Source organism: Leptosomus discolor, chromosome 3, assembly GCF_034619465.1.
Source record: "Leptosomus discolor isolate bLepDis1 chromosome 3, bLepDis1.hap2, whole genome shotgun sequence".
In the NCBI taxonomy this organism is placed as follows: domain Eukaryota; kingdom Metazoa; phylum Chordata; class Aves; order Leptosomiformes; family Leptosomidae; genus Leptosomus; species Leptosomus discolor.
In genome coordinates this window covers 37313322-37329967 of record NC_141393.1, presented here as the reverse complement: position 1 = coordinate 37329967, position 16646 = coordinate 37313322, and the positions used below count along the sequence as shown (strand labels likewise).

Below are 16646 nucleotides of genomic sequence, written 5' to 3'. Positions count from 1 at the left end.
TGCATCTTCTACATGTCACTTCTAATATATACTAAGTGCTAATAATTTTTTAAATCTTGATCACTAAACAAAGTTTTAAGATAGTAAATGTGCATAAAATATTTATGCCATACAAACTGATCTTAATTTTATGACACTGTCCACTCCCATACACTGTCATAAAACCAACACAGCAATCAGTTTTAGAAACAGTTAAGCGTACTAAATGCTTCTCTGCACTATAAGGAATGCATTTAGGCTCTATGAAGATGTACGCAGCCCACCAGATGCAGTATGTTAAGCTGTATAATAGTGTGTGTTAAGCCTGTGTCAAAAGGCAGAGTATTTGCAAGGGTGGAGAGGTTATGAGAATTAGCTCGTTAAAACAACAGCTGGACACAAGCCACTGCACCTACTTACAAAGAAGTGTCAGATGCCTACTTTCTTTCCCAGCCCTATTTTTCAGGTGTAAACTGCTATGCTTCCCACTTCAACTCTACTTCATGTATGAAGAATGAATCCCTTCCTGATCAAAAAAAATGTAGTACAGCTGAGGACTGTAGTGACACCACTCTGCTATTACAAAAACATTGTTAAAATTTTATCTGTTAATCGTTATTGTTCTTTTAAGTTTTCCTTCAGTTACTTCAAACTGCTAATCTACACAATCCAGCACAACTTTTGTAAATTTCTAAAAATTGAAGAAGCGGAACAAAACATGAGAACTAAAAAATTTTGTTCTCTGCAAATCACAGATTCAATACAGAAAAAATGAGTTTCAATATCTACAGTATCTCAGTAAGATTATCAAATAAGAATTCTATAATTAAAGCAACGGACAATGTAAGGACCTTTAACTAAAGTTATAACAACTAGGGACCACTGTCTCATTACAAAAAGTACTCTGTACAGTGCTTCTGATAATGTGTACTATGTTCTAGACTATATACCAAAGGTGGGGCAGGACACAGTTAGCTTCATTTCACACAAAGCTCGTGTCAAGCTTGGATTCTTTATATATGGAGTGGGAGGGAGTATATTAAGCAATAAGTCTAGAGCTACACAAGAGACACGAACCTGTCGCTTTTGCTTAGAAAAGCCACTATTCCTTGGAGAATCTCATCACCACACACAAAGAATGAGGACACCAGGTGGAAAGGTACGCTTCTTTCTCTTAAGAACTTGCCCAGTCTCTTGGGCAGTGAAAGAACCCAAAGTTTTTACGTGCAATTTCACTTCTCTAAAGAAATAATTTTGCAATGCTTTAGCTCCAACACATTTACTATTGAGACTGAGATGTGGAACTCTCTTTTGAGAATCTTGTCTGCTGTTTCCTACCATTTGCTACCTTCTGCCAAGAAAAACATTGCGCATAAAATATTTGTACTTCTGAAACTCCAGTCAGTTTCTGCCACCGGTAAAACAGCTCTTCCAAACAATTTCAGATCTCAAATCGCTAATGTTGAAGATTAAAAGAAACCCCCCAAACATTCCTAAATTACACCTTACACACTAAGAGGATGGACTACGGAGTGATAATTTTTCAATATAGCATGGCAATACAAGAATTAAAAAAAGTACTTTACTTTCTCTTAAGATTCCCTTACACAGTATCTTTACTCCCCAAGTAAATGATAAAGCATCTCTAATAACAGCAGCTTTAAAGTACCTCTGCCATAACCTGAACACTCATAGGAAGGGTTCTTTCATGAGATCCAGTGATGCAACTTGTATGTTCAGAGTCTGAGCAGTTGTTTAGGCACACAAGTGATGCGTTCCTTGGAACTGAACAGATTTTGAAAGCCAAAGTGACCTACTGTGCATTCTGTCAAACAATTTCCTATACAGGATTATTAAACTCATAGCAGAAATCACTTTTTTTTTTCTCCAAGGTTCTCATGGAAACAATTGGATGAAAAGGTTTCTCAAAGAGAGGATGGAAAGTACTTTGTCGAGACTGCTGCAGCACAGAGCACTGAAATGGAAGACAGCAGAATTCCTAATCTACGATGGATGAGGAATACTAAACATATCAAGTTTACCTTTTCCTTTGGAATTTGATTTTACTATTTAATTAATGGTTTACAACACTTAATAATAACAGTTAACAATATAACAAAATCTAGTATAAAATATTTTCCCTTTATTTCACACTTCCTAAGATCCTTTCTACACACATTCCTGTATCCAAACCACCAGTTTCTTCCAGTTTTAGAAGACTTTACAGTATCTTTCATGCACCAGCTAAAACCAGTTCAATCATTTATAGACACTACTCAGCTGTGACAGAGTAATACTTTCACATTAATGCAACTTTGCATTGTATAGACGAATTCTGTTGGTTTACTTCCTAAATGCCCAACCCTTAACTTCAAAACCCTGAAGATCTTATAACGTAGGCATGTTTTCATTAACACACATATAGCAACATAATTGTGTAAGCACCTCCTCTCACACACCCTTCTGCTGTGCTTGAAGCAGCAGACCATGGTGTGCAGAAAAATCTTTTTGCTTTCTAATAAAATTCACTGTGTCCAAACTTTTTCAGCAGACTGATTTTCACACTAGCAGTGTGCTAGCGGATCAATGAGGAAAGTGGTAGCTTTTAACAACTGGTAAGGCAGAAGAGGTTCTTAGATAGGCACAGGGAGTAAGTTAATTCCTTCTCTGTGCTCTTAAAATATAGAGAGGACTGGACTCCCGCAACAAATACTAAGCAGCTCACTACCACAGCAATGTGTTCATATGCAGAAAACAGCAACTACAAACAACATAGCTCTAAGCAGATTAACTTGACTGAAAAAATCAGACAGCAGTGTTTCTACATAATATATAAGAATGATGGAAGAGAGTAATTCAGAATAACATAGAAATCATATGCACCTAAGGTTAGCTGCCCAATCCTATGTGTCTGATTAAATGAATGAAATAAAAGTCCTGATTTTAAAAAAGCTAACAAGGAAAAAAAAAAAACCAAAGACAAAATATTTCTGGGGAAAATATTGAGCTGTCTTAACAATATGACAAGCTACTAATTGAGAAAACCCCACAAGTTCCAGCTAGGTTAGTAAATCCATCTTTGTTATGCCTAAAAAAGCCAAAAGAAAACTACTGCTACAGACTTCCTCTTGCCTGCAAAGAGCCATGATGAGTTAATAGCAGCTTCTCATTAAGATGCTGCAGGAAACAAAATCTCTAGGAGACAAAGACATTTAAAAGAACTTTGTGCCCTTCTCTATTCTTCTCACTCCAGGAACCATCAATGCTCAACAGTAATCAGTAAAACTTGCATGAACTGTAGAAAAGTTTGAGTGAGACTGTAGTTTTAGGCCTTGCTGTTCATGGATTAATTCCATATATCACTGCATACATAAGCACTATTTGGTTTGAAAGGAAGAACTAGTCAGCTTATGGAAAGAGGTGGCAATAACCCAATCATTTTTTCACTCTTGAAAAGGGAGCTGTAGCCCAAAAACTCAGACAAAAAAATGGTGCAACCTGTAGGTTTCGTTCAGCTTTGAAATCTGCAAAATCCACCACTTGAGTGATGTACATGATTGCAACAAAATCAAGCTTATTTCATAAATACTACAGTCTATCTGCAAAAAGTTTAGAAGAAAAAGTCTGATTAAGGTGTACAAACATTTCCTGAAAGCAAACAGCGAAGGTGGAAAAGGTCATATAGTGTTGCTATGATGTACTATAAGAGGAGTAAAGGACTAATCAAAGTTTAGGTCCAGTATCAGACAAAATTTCCAAACCATGACATCCTTCTGACCTCATCAAACTCCTAAGTGAAGTGAAAGAAGCTCCAGCAAATTCTAAATCTAAAACCTGGCTGGGTAGAACAACAGAAAAATGTACTGAGGGGGACAATTCTGCAACAGTCACTGAAGGATGGATGATTGGGTCTTCTTCCATGTATAAACTCAGTGAATATATCAGTTTAATTTACTAAGGAAACATACTAACTTTCAGCCATGGATATTATCTTAGCAAGGAATCAGTTAAAACTGCATTATAACCATATAAACACCTTTTCCTAGCCTGTAGCCTAATGGACATTTTAAGAAAAGGGAACTCAGAGGACGGAGTGTTTAAATCTTCCCAAATATATTCATCAGAATGAAAGAAAAAACCCCACAGGTTACATATTGTGATGCCCAGAAGTGATCAACGTAAAACCAGAATTATCTTGTGTAATAAAGAATGGCTAACTAGCCTTTAGAAAACTAGCTTTTAGAAAAGAACTGCTGACCAGCCTTTGGAGATAGGAAGGAAGGCCAATTTGTACTAACCCTTATGCATATATCCATTGCCGACTAACTGACACTTTAAAGATAAGAATGAAGCAAAATCCGTTAAGCGAAGGACACCAGGTGGAATCCTCCAATCAGACTGTGGGGCTCAAGGAACACAAAAGACTAAGCAGGAGAGATAGGGACAGCAGCTAGCAAGAATTGGAAAAGACCCAGGATGGTACAGGGCATGCCCCACAGGACAAGTTCAAAAGTTCAACCATGAGGAAGACTCGGATCTTCATCCCCAACGACCACCAAGGACCCCCGATGGAGGCGTAACTTGGGCGGACTGAGGTGGGACTATGGGAGGAACTTATGTTAATGAATTCCTGGAAATAATTAGAATAACCCAATCTTTTCTCAGAAATGTAATGAATAAACATGAAAGCTGTAAATATAAGGCAAGAATCCTAACGCTTGGGCACGCACGTATGGAAGGAGCTATCCCCCATGCTGCCCGGTGCCACAATAAAGAATATCTGCTTAATAACACTTAGTTGTTACTGAGTTTTCTCAGATTCACTTGCTTCTTACACCTGCTTTGTATATCTATCTCCTCAGTTTTCCAACAAAACTATTTAGCCACTAAGTAAAGAGGTAACAGTAGAGAGACACTGGAACTTACTCGGTACCAATATACCTTCAGCAAATTGCTACATGACTTGTGACAGGAAAAGCCTTCATCGCTGATGACAATGCATGAATCAAAAGGCATATATGCTCTTTAGCACAACACGTATCATCTGAGGCATTCTTGTCTAAGATTAACCAAAAATTTATTTCAAACTGCATCCAGAAGGCAACATACAGACACAATAAAATCTGAATTCCAAGTTGATGCAAGTCACTGTCAGACACTTTGTTCTTAAAAGAATGGAAAACAACTTCAGCTGAAACTGAAAGCAGGGATGAAGTGGATCAGGGCAGCGGAACATCTGGAAACCCCAAGGGTAGCAAAGTAATTGTATACCTCTCTCTCTTTTTGAGAGCTAAAGACCTGTGTTAGGAATTTGTTTCCTTTTCAGAAACAACTGAAGAAATTAGCTACTTAGAAGCTACAATGCTGACTATCAGAAAGGATACCTTTAGAAAACAGAGAAGAATAAAGAAGCAAATCGTAAAAATTTAATGGAATTTAAATACTGCATTGAAGTGAGTAGAGGATATATGAAAAACACTCTCCTGACAATTTACAGGATTTAGACCCAGCAGTTCAGGAGATGACTATGAGAAATGTAACATGTTTTCTTATCAGAGACAGTAAGGAAGGAAAGGAGTCTAACATGAGGAAATAGAACTGAGATACAATTAGGCTGATAACAGGAAATTTAGTTATCGTGGAAAGGAAAACTCTGCAAGCTGGAAAGACTTGCAACTCTTCATGACTGTTCCAGACACTAATTTTTTGTTGAAAAGTGCACAGGATAGACTAAAGAATACCTCAAAGAAAATAAAACCAACCAACGAAACTACAAAAAAAAAAAAAAAAAAAAGACAAAATAATGTCGTATTTCATTGTTCCAGATTCGACAGATATGATGATATTCCCTGGGCTTTGTGTGCAAATTTTTCATTATTTCTTTAACCAAATTTTGACTCATAAGACAAAACCAACAATGTATTCTTTCAACCTAGCAAAGATTTTTTTTTAACCAATTACAACATTTGTACCATAACTTGTTCACTGCAGATTGAAAACTGATTTACTTGGATATTTTACAGTGAAGCTGCCTGAGCCAGCACTGCATCAATTCTCTGGCAGGCTTAATTTTCAACTAAGAAAATTCCATACATTCAAGAAAAAGCATGATGTTTATTTTCCTCCAGTTTCTGATGCTTTTCTCTGACTTTAAAAGTTTATATAACCTGAATATTATTTGAAAACTAGCAATTTTTTTTGAGGTAATATTATTTAAAAACTATATGGAAAATAACTAAAATGATACACAGAAAAAAGACTTATGGTTCTTGGGGTAAGACGTGAGTTCTAGCAGCAGCCCGCAGCCCCGCAGTGCTAGAGTGAATATTCCTCCTCCCTTCCAGCATCTGATGCCACTTCTCAAACAACAGACTAGGGAAGCAGCAAAGTAACACTGGGAGTTAAATCTTGGAGAAAGAGAATTGCCACTGAGAGCTGTTCCTGTCACCAGACCCCTCAACAGTGTGAAGCTGGTGGGAAGTGAGAGACAGCCCGCCTACTTTAAGAGTTCACAAAGTTGAGAAAAAAATATGCTTGGAGAAGCAAAGGAGGGTTGGAAAGGCTAAGAAGAGAGAGGAAAGGAGAGCCTAGGAGACCTTAAGGGAGTAAAGGGTAGACGTTTGTGTCCTCTGGTTCCTCGGAGCAGAATACCAGTTTACTGGATTTCTAGAGGTTAATGTGAAAACTGGGAGAAGGTTCCTACGGGCTCTTACTCAGGAGATTGTCTGCTGACCTGGGAGCCATCCTCTACAGAAGCAGGCTGGTGTTGGGAGCGTGGGAGCAAGGTGCTCTCCCACAGTGTCTCTATCTGAGTCCACAGGTGGTCTCGCACAGGTGAAAGAGGCTACTGACTCAAGGGATGCTGCCCTGCCTGTACAGCTAGGCATCATTTTGCACATTTAGGGTATCCCTGAAGACAGCAAAGTAGTAATATTGTATCTTGAGAGATTAAAAGCTAAAGTTAAAAGAATATTACATACAATTATTTTAAGTGTAGGAAGAATCTATTACGAAATTATGACAGGGTTCATTATGACAGAATATCCTCTCCAGTTCCTAGCTGGTACTGGACTCAAAAGTGTAATTAACACCACCAACACTCACACTGGAAACTGTGTCAGAGATATGAAAAGAGAGGTCAAGTGAGTTAAATCAAAAGAAGAGGCAGGAAATCCTGATTCTTACTTCTAAGCTGTGACAATGATTTATTCCCTTACTATGGACCTTACAGATATAGTCAAGTCCTTGTTCTTAATCTGTGAGAGAGTGACAAAAGGTTTCTGTAAACTGGCAATCGACTGTTCTCCCAGTACAGAAAGAGTAGGAAGCAGCAACTAGAACACACTGTATTTTGGTAACACTGTACTAATGCAACAGCTTTTTTAGATTAGCTGCAACCTTGTGTTTTAAATTAAGAGATCTGTAAAATTTCTTATTTAGCTCCTTTGATCCACTGTGTTTACTGAACATAGCTCTACACTCAAACCTTAGTCTTTCTGAGCCTCAGCAACAGATCATTTTTTTCCCCTGTTATTACCTACCTTCCACGGATTCTGAGAATTACGATAGGTAATATTAGTGATGTGTTTTAGCACTTAATTACTACTGAATTTAATACCGAATACAGTATTACTGAATAGTAATACACCTATCAAATGAAATGATGGAAGTAAAGATGAAATACGATTCAGGTTTGGGTGTTTTTTTGGGGTTTTTGGTTGTTTTTTTTTTTTTTTTGGTAAGGAGGGAAAGAGGTTTGAGCACTTCTGTGAAAAAGTTGGATGCTGTTACTGAGATCAGTTTTCAGCTCATGTGTTGAACTGAATCAGATCATGAAGGAACCAGACAATATTTTTTCCCCATTCCTTACAATTCTTCTTAATTTTTTCCAACGGGTGCATATTTAGAAATAAAATCTAGGCAGGTGGGCAGGACAATATGACAGAAATGCCAGGCATAAAAGCAAGTGGACAGGACAGCAAAAGAGCAAGTATCAGTGAGTAAGCAGACTCAAAGAGCAGCAAGGGGACACTATATTCAAGGATCAGGTGAAAAGGCAGGAGGAAAATGCCAGACATTCAGCAAGTCGATAAAAGCAGTACCAAACAGTCAGCAGGTGTGCCAAGCAGCAGAAGAGCAATTCCGCAAAGTTAGCAAATGCACTCAGCAGGAAGGTGATGCCAGGCACTCGGAGCGTGAGACAGGGCAGCGGAAGGCCAATGCCCATGTGCAATCAGATCGAAAGGACAATAAGGAGGCAATACATGCCATTCAACAGATGGACAGGGCAGTGGGTAGTCAGTGTCAAGCAGTAATGCCAGACAGTCAGGCAAAGGGCCAAGATTTCAGCAGGACAACGCCACACAGCCAGCAGATACAGAATAAAAGAGAGCAGTGAATGCCAGGCAGTCCCCAGACCAGCAAGGCAGCAAGAGACCAAAGCCCACAAATAATCAGATGTGACTGTCAGCAATGACAAAACATAAGCCTGCCAACTGATTGACAGGGCAGCAGGGTGGCAGTGCTTTTTCAACAACTTAGGATACCATGAGTGAAACAGTCCCAAGAATCTAGATGCTCATCCTCTGGTAATATCATTAGATCAGAGTGAAGTGAACCATGAAAATCCACAGGAGAATAGCACACAAATGGAAACAGCAGATGAGTCTGACCCTAGCACTTGGGGAGGTCATGGGACCTTCCTATAAAACAAAAATATGAGAATCCACAAGAAAATCAAACAAATGGGAAAAATGTGTCCAGAAATTGTTTCTGATGATGATTAAAAAAGCAAAAAAATACTAGCAAAGAATTAGTTTGGAAATGATTGAGTGGGATTGAAGATGTTGCTTACCCCTCTCTGGAGCCCACATAATGGGAATGTTGGGAATTTCTGCAGCAGAAAAACAGAAGAGAAAAGGGATTTCTGACTCCCAGTTCAAGGAAAGCATGTCAATTTAGGACTGGGTAATCTCTTTGGGCAAAAAATAAGAATTCAACTGAATCTTTGCCCATCCCCAGATACATGCCTTTATTGAGTTCTGCAAAAAATTTAAGAAGCCCACATCACTTTCATCTCATGACATCCCACCCTTATTCCCCAAAACCACACTTACCTCTAGCACAAGGAGTATAAGAGGGGAAAGGGGATGGTCTTGTGAGCTCATTCCCATATCCACTGCAAAATAGCTTGTGAAGATGAACAGGAGTACCCATTAGCCACTGCCGGCCATTTGTGAGATAAACTGAAGAAGTCATTAACTGTTACTCACCAGTAGTGTAGGCTGGTGTTTGAATTTGGTTTAGATACACCCACACTCTAATGAAAAGAATTAGTCTTATGAGTCTTGTGGGGTAACCCGCTTCTATGGCAAGAGTTGCAAAAGTGTGAAACTTATCAACACTTTTTTTTACCTTGAATCTCTTCCTCTCTTTAACTTAAGCACCCTCGTTTTTAACATGGTTGGTTTTTTAAACAAATTAACCATGTTTCAGAAATCTGAACTGCTGCTCTATTTCAGAAATGTAATGAATGTAAGAACTGAGAAAATCCCAACAGTAATAAAATGCAGTAATTTAACTCATCTGTCATTTCAGTCATGAATCTTTTTATTCAGAATCTTCCTAGTAACTAAGAGTCAACCAACTAAGAATCAAACTTCACTATTTCTGTCCTTTTGCAAGTCTACATTGTGTGTGTACTTATCTGCCTGCACATTAACTTCTTATTGACAACACTGAAACCCTACATCTCACTTGGATAAGGCAATAATATGCAACAAGAAGCCAACTCTTCCTTCTCCTGCAAACTTTAAAGAACCTTAGACACAATAAAGGAACCATCAGCTCTGCTGTGCACTGCTGAATTAGGATGTGGAAAGGTCAGAGACAGAATCCATATGAACTTGCCACGTACTCATCCGCAATAAAGCTTTTAAGGAACACAGTAGTAATAGGCTCAGCCAATGGAACATTATTTATACTGATCCTCTGGCTATCAGCCACTCATTTTCCTTCTAGTTGAGCAAGGCACAGGAATATTAGAGATTAATATAACTTCAAATTTAGACTTTGGCATCACGGAACAGGAATTTCTTCCCCATCCAAACACTATTATTTGGGCTTAGAACAAAATGACAGGAAATTTAGGCAGAGGACACCAAGAGATTTTCATCATATGATCAGTAATGGCAGATATCAATACTATAGAGTACGAGGTACTTAGCGTATGCACTGGCAGTTTTATAAAATCCTGTGATTTTGCGGCCAGCAACAACTACAGTTAGCTGCACCACATCAAGATCAAAATTCCTAGTACCTTCTTTCCAAAGGGATATCTTTCAAGGCTAAATGAAAATTAACTATGACAAACTGATCTCAGCAAACAATAAGAAAATACTTATTTGTAGAGGAAAGGATGGACTTTTTAAATCTAGTGAAAGTTTAAATGTCAATAATTAATCAACAGTAGATTATGCACCTCACTATTAATTTGGGTATTCTTACTACAAAACAATTGGGAAAAAGAATATATGCGCGAAGTGACAAGAAGCTAAAGTATGGTCTAAGTTAAGGTTAAAAAGTAATTATTTTCTTTTCCATAATAGATAAGACTTTTAAGCCCAAGTGTGCCAATAGTCATTTTGGTTTTCTATTCTGGTACTGAGTCAACATCTTGCTTAAGCTTCACTGCTCCACGTGGTAGCAACTAGCAAAAACAGGCAAAGGACTAGTTATAATCCTAAGAATAACTGCTAAGTCAGCTGCTTTCCATGACTCTTTCAGTTTCTTTTCACTTAGTGGCTGGAAAAGCTCCTACACAACAGGCAAGGAGCAAATGAGAAATTCTCTACTCTTTAATAAGTATTAGTTTTAATGATCAACTATTTCAATAGTGAGTCATTTTGCTATTCTGGCATGCTTATGGCAAAGGATAACTCAATTTTTGATTCATCTTAAATCCAAACTAGTACTTGCCCTCTAGTTATCATTTCTTTAAGCTGCCTTCATAGAGAAGTCTTCCTAACATGTCTATAAATTTTTAAAAAATTTTCTCTATATTAAGCTTTTATTAAACTCCTTGTAATAGACCATGACCAGAAAGAAATGACACATTAAGGGCAAGAATTGCATAATTACAGGCTGACAATGTTTTCAAGATTATTTTGCCTTAACCTGATGTTTAATTTTGTTCAGTTCCCTATTATCTGCTGTAAAGAGATATTTTAATGAAAACTATTTTTAGAAATGCCCAAGAGGAAAAAAATTTCAAAAGTTCCAAACTGAAAATTTCATTACGCAGAAGTCCTACGGCAGGCATACTTTTCTCCCCCTGTTACAGAAAGAACTGCAAGATCTATCCACTGTTGCAGCTACACTGCTAATAGAAGCCAAGTCAGTTAATTTAAACGAACAGAGAGATGTCCATAGAAGCTGTGGTCCCTACAGTGAAAACACAGCTATAAGGCATCAGTAATGCCAAGAGGAGGAGAATCCTTCTCATTACCCTGATAAAAAGTAAATTACAATCATACTGTTCTTCTGGGATATGAACCATTTGTCTACCCACAGGATATACTGAGTCTTCTTCCAACTTCGATTCTGAAATTACCTTGGACTAAAAAACTTAATTGCAAAATTTAAGATAAAAAAGCAAGACTTCCTGGCTCATTACTGTGGCTTTGCTTCTCATTCTATGAAATATGCAAATTCCTTACTGCTGTTGTACTACTGTTTTCTTCTTTCAACAGAGCTTGCAAAGATTTCATACATGGTTGAAAGACAGAAAACAGAACTTCTATTTGCGAGTATTAAAGAAAGCTAAAATAAAGCAAATAAAAGCTGATTCTCAAATGGGCAAAAATACCCAACTGCTTAACAGGAATTCTATTGGTGTTATCCTCAGGATATGATGGTCAGACGACTTTAAACAGAAAGTTAATACACTAGTTAATTAATTTAAAAGATATATGCCCCAGCGTCCTTACCCAATATTATCAGAGTTTTGCATTTTCAAAAAGAGACAGAAAAGCAATTCATGTCATCGTTTTGGATGCAGAAAACAGAATTGCTTATTTATTAATTTCAGGATCCATTTGATTCAAACTATCTTCTCGTTTAATGTATACAGAACGTAAGGCTAGAATCTAGTTTAGCCTTCAGGATAACTCATTAAACATCATTCATGACTTCCAGTAAGGAGTACAAGAACTTGAGTTTCACAAGACATTTCTTCCACAATGAATCAGTTTTGATTTGACAGGATTAAAATGGATAATATAGCTCTTCTTTAGGGAATGTGTTTGTGTGATTAATCTCTCCTTGTTAAACAAACCAGCCAACCCAAACACATAAAAACCTTCCATTATGATGACTTTCTTATTAGACTTTTCTGGCTCGAGCTTCCTATCACCACCTATTGTCACTATTCTCTTTAGCAGAATAAGAAAGCCGTTGGTATCTTACATTATTATTTCCCAAAGAAAATACAGTATTTTATTAATAGCAATACAGAATATACCTTATATTATTATTTCCCAACAAAAGTACAGGTAAAACCCAAGTTATTTCCCAGTGTTCTTCACAATAAACTAAACAGACTGAGTCATGTAACTCACAAAAAGCAACTCTCCCAGCCTTTATATACTTTTAGGACCTTTTTCTATAGCCAGTGTGACATTTGAAACTTTTAAAAAAGGGAATGTCAGAAAAATACACAGCTTTCCATTTTAGACACATCAATCCCTTATACAGAGACAAAAGTATCCTCTGTACTAGTACTCCTTTTTTCTCCCCACCATCTTCCTACTTGTCTATGTTGGGAAATCTAGACAGAAACAAGTTAAGAGACATATGTTCTTTCAATCCAGTATCTCAGCTGGATACACAGACAAAAGAAACACATTCAAAAATGCTGTTTATGTAGCAGAATATTAAGAATTCACCAAGCCCTCCTTATTTATCAAAATGTAGCATTCTCCAGGAATGCTTTTCTCTGCATATTATTTTGTCCTTTTTTTTTTTTCCTTTTTTTTTTTTTTTTTTTTTTTGGTTGGGGTTTGGGGTGGGGTGAGGGGCTTCTTTCTTTTTTTTTGTATATCTTCTGATATTCGAGTAAAATGGAGCTGAAACGGGATCTGGCTTCCTTCCCTCTCACATTTCTCACTATAGCTGTCCCAGCAGCTTGCAGGTGTCTCCATGCAGTGACTGCAGTTGATGACAGCACAACCAAACTCTTCAGTGATGCTGGCATGTTACCAAGTTTTCCTGACAGACTCAAACAAGAGAAGAGAAAGTGCACTTTTTAGCACTTCGTAAGTCAGCTAAAACAGTTTGGAATTTCCCAAGACACAGGCACTTCTATAACCTGATGGTGTACAGTCTAGTGCAAATAATCTGTACATTGCTGCTTCTTGAAGAAATTGGCAACAGTTGTTTAGTGAAAAGTGTTCTGCAAGTAAATATATCGATTCTGCTATAACAACACGCCTTCCAAATACAAAATTTAAAACAATTACAGAATTTTCGATTAAATAAGGCACATAAATATATTTTTACTTTTATAACACCAAATATAGTGTTTCAAATAATAAATTTTATTGAAAAATTAAAGCAGGCTGGATAAGGACCTAATCATATATGCTAGGCATTGTCTGGAGGCCTAAGAAAAAGGGAATGGTACATTATAGAGTTTCTGATAAAGTTCTAATAGAGTAGCACAGAATTTGGAGGGAGTCTTGTCACACAGCAGTCTCTTCTATTTAAGCACATTTGTTGCCTAGACACACCTGGAAAGGTTTCAGGTTTTAAGAGCAAGCTGGGTTGGAAACATAATTTTCTAAGAAACACGGAGAACAATAGTTCTCAAAAGGTCTGACGGCAGGTTACAGGATCAGACATCATACATGCACAGCACACTTCATTATACAATAGCTCTACACAGAAATCGAACTTAACAGGGAGCAAGACCTCCATTAAGAGATACGGAAAACTACAGTCTTAAAATTGACTGCAAAACTAAATGCTGAAAAAGGTTATTAAATTGGAGGGTACCTTGAATATCAAAGGGTGAAAAACTGAAAGAACAGTATAAGTAACTAGAGGTTTTACAATTTGATAGTATTCCTGCCACAAAATGACTTAATGTCCCATGCAAGATGAAGACTTCATTCCTCCCCTCTATGGAGCCATCCTGAAGTGACAGTTTGTAAAAAGAAAATTAGTTTCTTTTGGCCCAGTGACAACACTAAGATGTCTTTGGTATGGCACTAAGAAGAGCTGAATACTGCTGAAGAAGAACAGAAATACTCCCATAGCCACAACGAACAACACTAGAAATCCTGCAGCTCTGGAAAGGCACTATTTGAACCAGGGAGGACAAAAAAACCTAAATATTATTTCTAGTTTCAATTATTGCCTATTAAATAGAAGTTGTTATTTGAAATGTCTCAGTGGATTTGAGGCAATGTGGGGGCAGCATATTGCTGTGAGAGTATGGCTATAACACAACATACACTGTTGTGTCACAAGCATCTTTCTTCATTAACAAAGAAGGGGAAGCAAACAGACAGAACACATGAAAATTGCAAATAATAGAGATTAGGAGGGTTGCAAACACTACCTGGGACAGAGAAACGGGAGGATACAGGCATTAAAATAGTCTGCAGAAATAAAATGGAATTTGAAGAAAAAGTCACACTAAATTCTAAAAGAAACTTGGGAAACAGCAATAGTGAAAGATACCTTAGGGAACTGGGAAAAGCCAGGTCATAGAAAATTTGCAATTGGTAATGATTATAAAAATCCTGGTGCAATTTTGAACTGAATATACAAAGACTTTTTATCACAGCAGAATAGAGACTTTTTTTCTCTCCAAACATGACTTCTGCATCGCTAGGTTTGGAGTATTTTGTTCATTCTGAGCATGTTTTTTTTCAGGAAAATGCTGACAAACAGGGGGGAACAACGATTTCTTTTCATGGACTAGAAAACTTTGATGAAAAAATAAACAAATATGCATATATTGTCAGATTAAATGAAAACAAGTATGTGTCTAAATATATTTAAAAACAGTCTATAAATATTGATGAATGTAATAAGTAGGAACCAAAAGGAGCATTCATAAATTTTCCAGAGCATTGGAAAAATAGGAAGACTAAGGAAACACCTGTCTGGTTTTACATGACGGAAAAGAGGTCTTCCACTCTTCTTCTAAAGTCTAATCTTAAAATTTCAGGGCTGACAGTTGCCTGCAGTGTGGCTGAACTATTTATGAATACACATAGAGACACAGCCCAAGGATTTCTAGCATCAGTTGAGGCACAATAAGTTGACTTCTACTGCTACTATCTAAGGACATAAAGTCAGTCTTGTAGCAGGGCAAACAAGACTTGCTACCACACTAGAGACAAAGGACAAGAAAACAGCTAGAAGACTGTTAGTGGGCAGACACGCGAATTTTTTGGATGTACAATTTTGCAAAGAATGTAGAAGTAGAGAAGATAGTAGACAGAAAACTGCGCAGAGCACCTGTATGCATGAGGATACCTAGTGACTGATAAAAATATTGCCACATTAAATTTTTTCACAGAAGTTAACGTATATTATCATTAACATTCTGTAAGAACTGTAACTGCCTACCACTCAAGTATTGTAGTTCCAAGGAAAAAAATGTTTGCATCTGGAAATATAAAACAGAATTTCCCTAAATAATTTTACTTGGGCCACGTGTAAAGTCCTGATCTTTGACCAGCAACAAATACTTTTTAAATATACAAGTACACTGTATGAGCACTTCCAGTATGGATTTAAAGACTACCCCCATAAATTATAGGCAAAATAAGATTGTAAAAAAAAAAAAAAAAGTGGTTGTACGTACAAAATTAAGCCTACAGTTTGGCTTTAGTCCAAATGCAAACTACCATCAGCTGCCATAATAGATGAAGAATTACAGCATCCACTAATAACATCTACCACAGTTTCCTTCAAATTCAGCCATCCATTGGATGAATTTTGTTTTTTAAATATCCAGGTGCATTTCATCACCTCCGGTCGCGTAGACAAGAAAGTGAAGGACATTCACACTACTTAATTCAATTGACCTCCACCCTTCTGAATGTGAAACATGGTAACTAATTCAAAAGCTTCTCCCCACTCACTGACTAGACTGAGACTACACATTTAAGGACTACAGATTGGTAAGGCAAGTCAGATATTGCAAATATGCCTAAAATCATCTATTCCATTATAAGAAAAAAGTCACTACGCATCATTGGAACAACTGCAATAGCCTGGTATGTTCCTGATACAGTGTTCAAAAGGCAAAGTGAGTGGGGAAACTGAGTAATTTTTTCTGAAACTTAACCATAAATTTCTGAAGTTTCAAGTAGTTCTTTTTAATAGATACGTTATGCTAGGCACTTACTTACAACTTAATCAATAATTACAATATTCAAGGAGCACTAATTCTTTGGGCTGTAAATACTCTCAGGAACTAACTTTATCTTGTACAGAACAACAGCAATTATGTATCTGTGCTCAGAAAAGAAAGCAGAAAAAATGTTTTCTGATTGAAAGTACAGGAGGATTAAGGAGAAGTAGGGTTGAATCATTCCAGCTGAAATATGACCCCAGGGACTATCCCTGCTCTCAGGAAAAACGCTAAAATG

General features: G+C 37.2%; 1 protein-coding gene across 11 annotated transcripts in view; it reads right to left on the bottom strand.

The window, feature by feature from the left end:
• Positions 1–16646, bottom strand: part of GPHN (gephyrin) — a 299653-nt gene that overhangs the window by 120652 nt on the left and 162355 nt on the right. For 4 of the 11 annotated variants that reach the window (XM_086463531.1, XM_086463532.1, XM_086463534.1 and 1 more), the window contains exon 5: positions 8834–8872. The exons of the other annotated variants lie outside the window; for them this stretch is intronic. In XM_086463531.1, coding sequence (XP_086319657.1) covers positions 8834–8872 — 39 coding nt within the window. The remainder of the gene's footprint in view (positions 1–8833; positions 8873–16646) is intronic. 11 annotated transcript variants of the gene reach the window in all.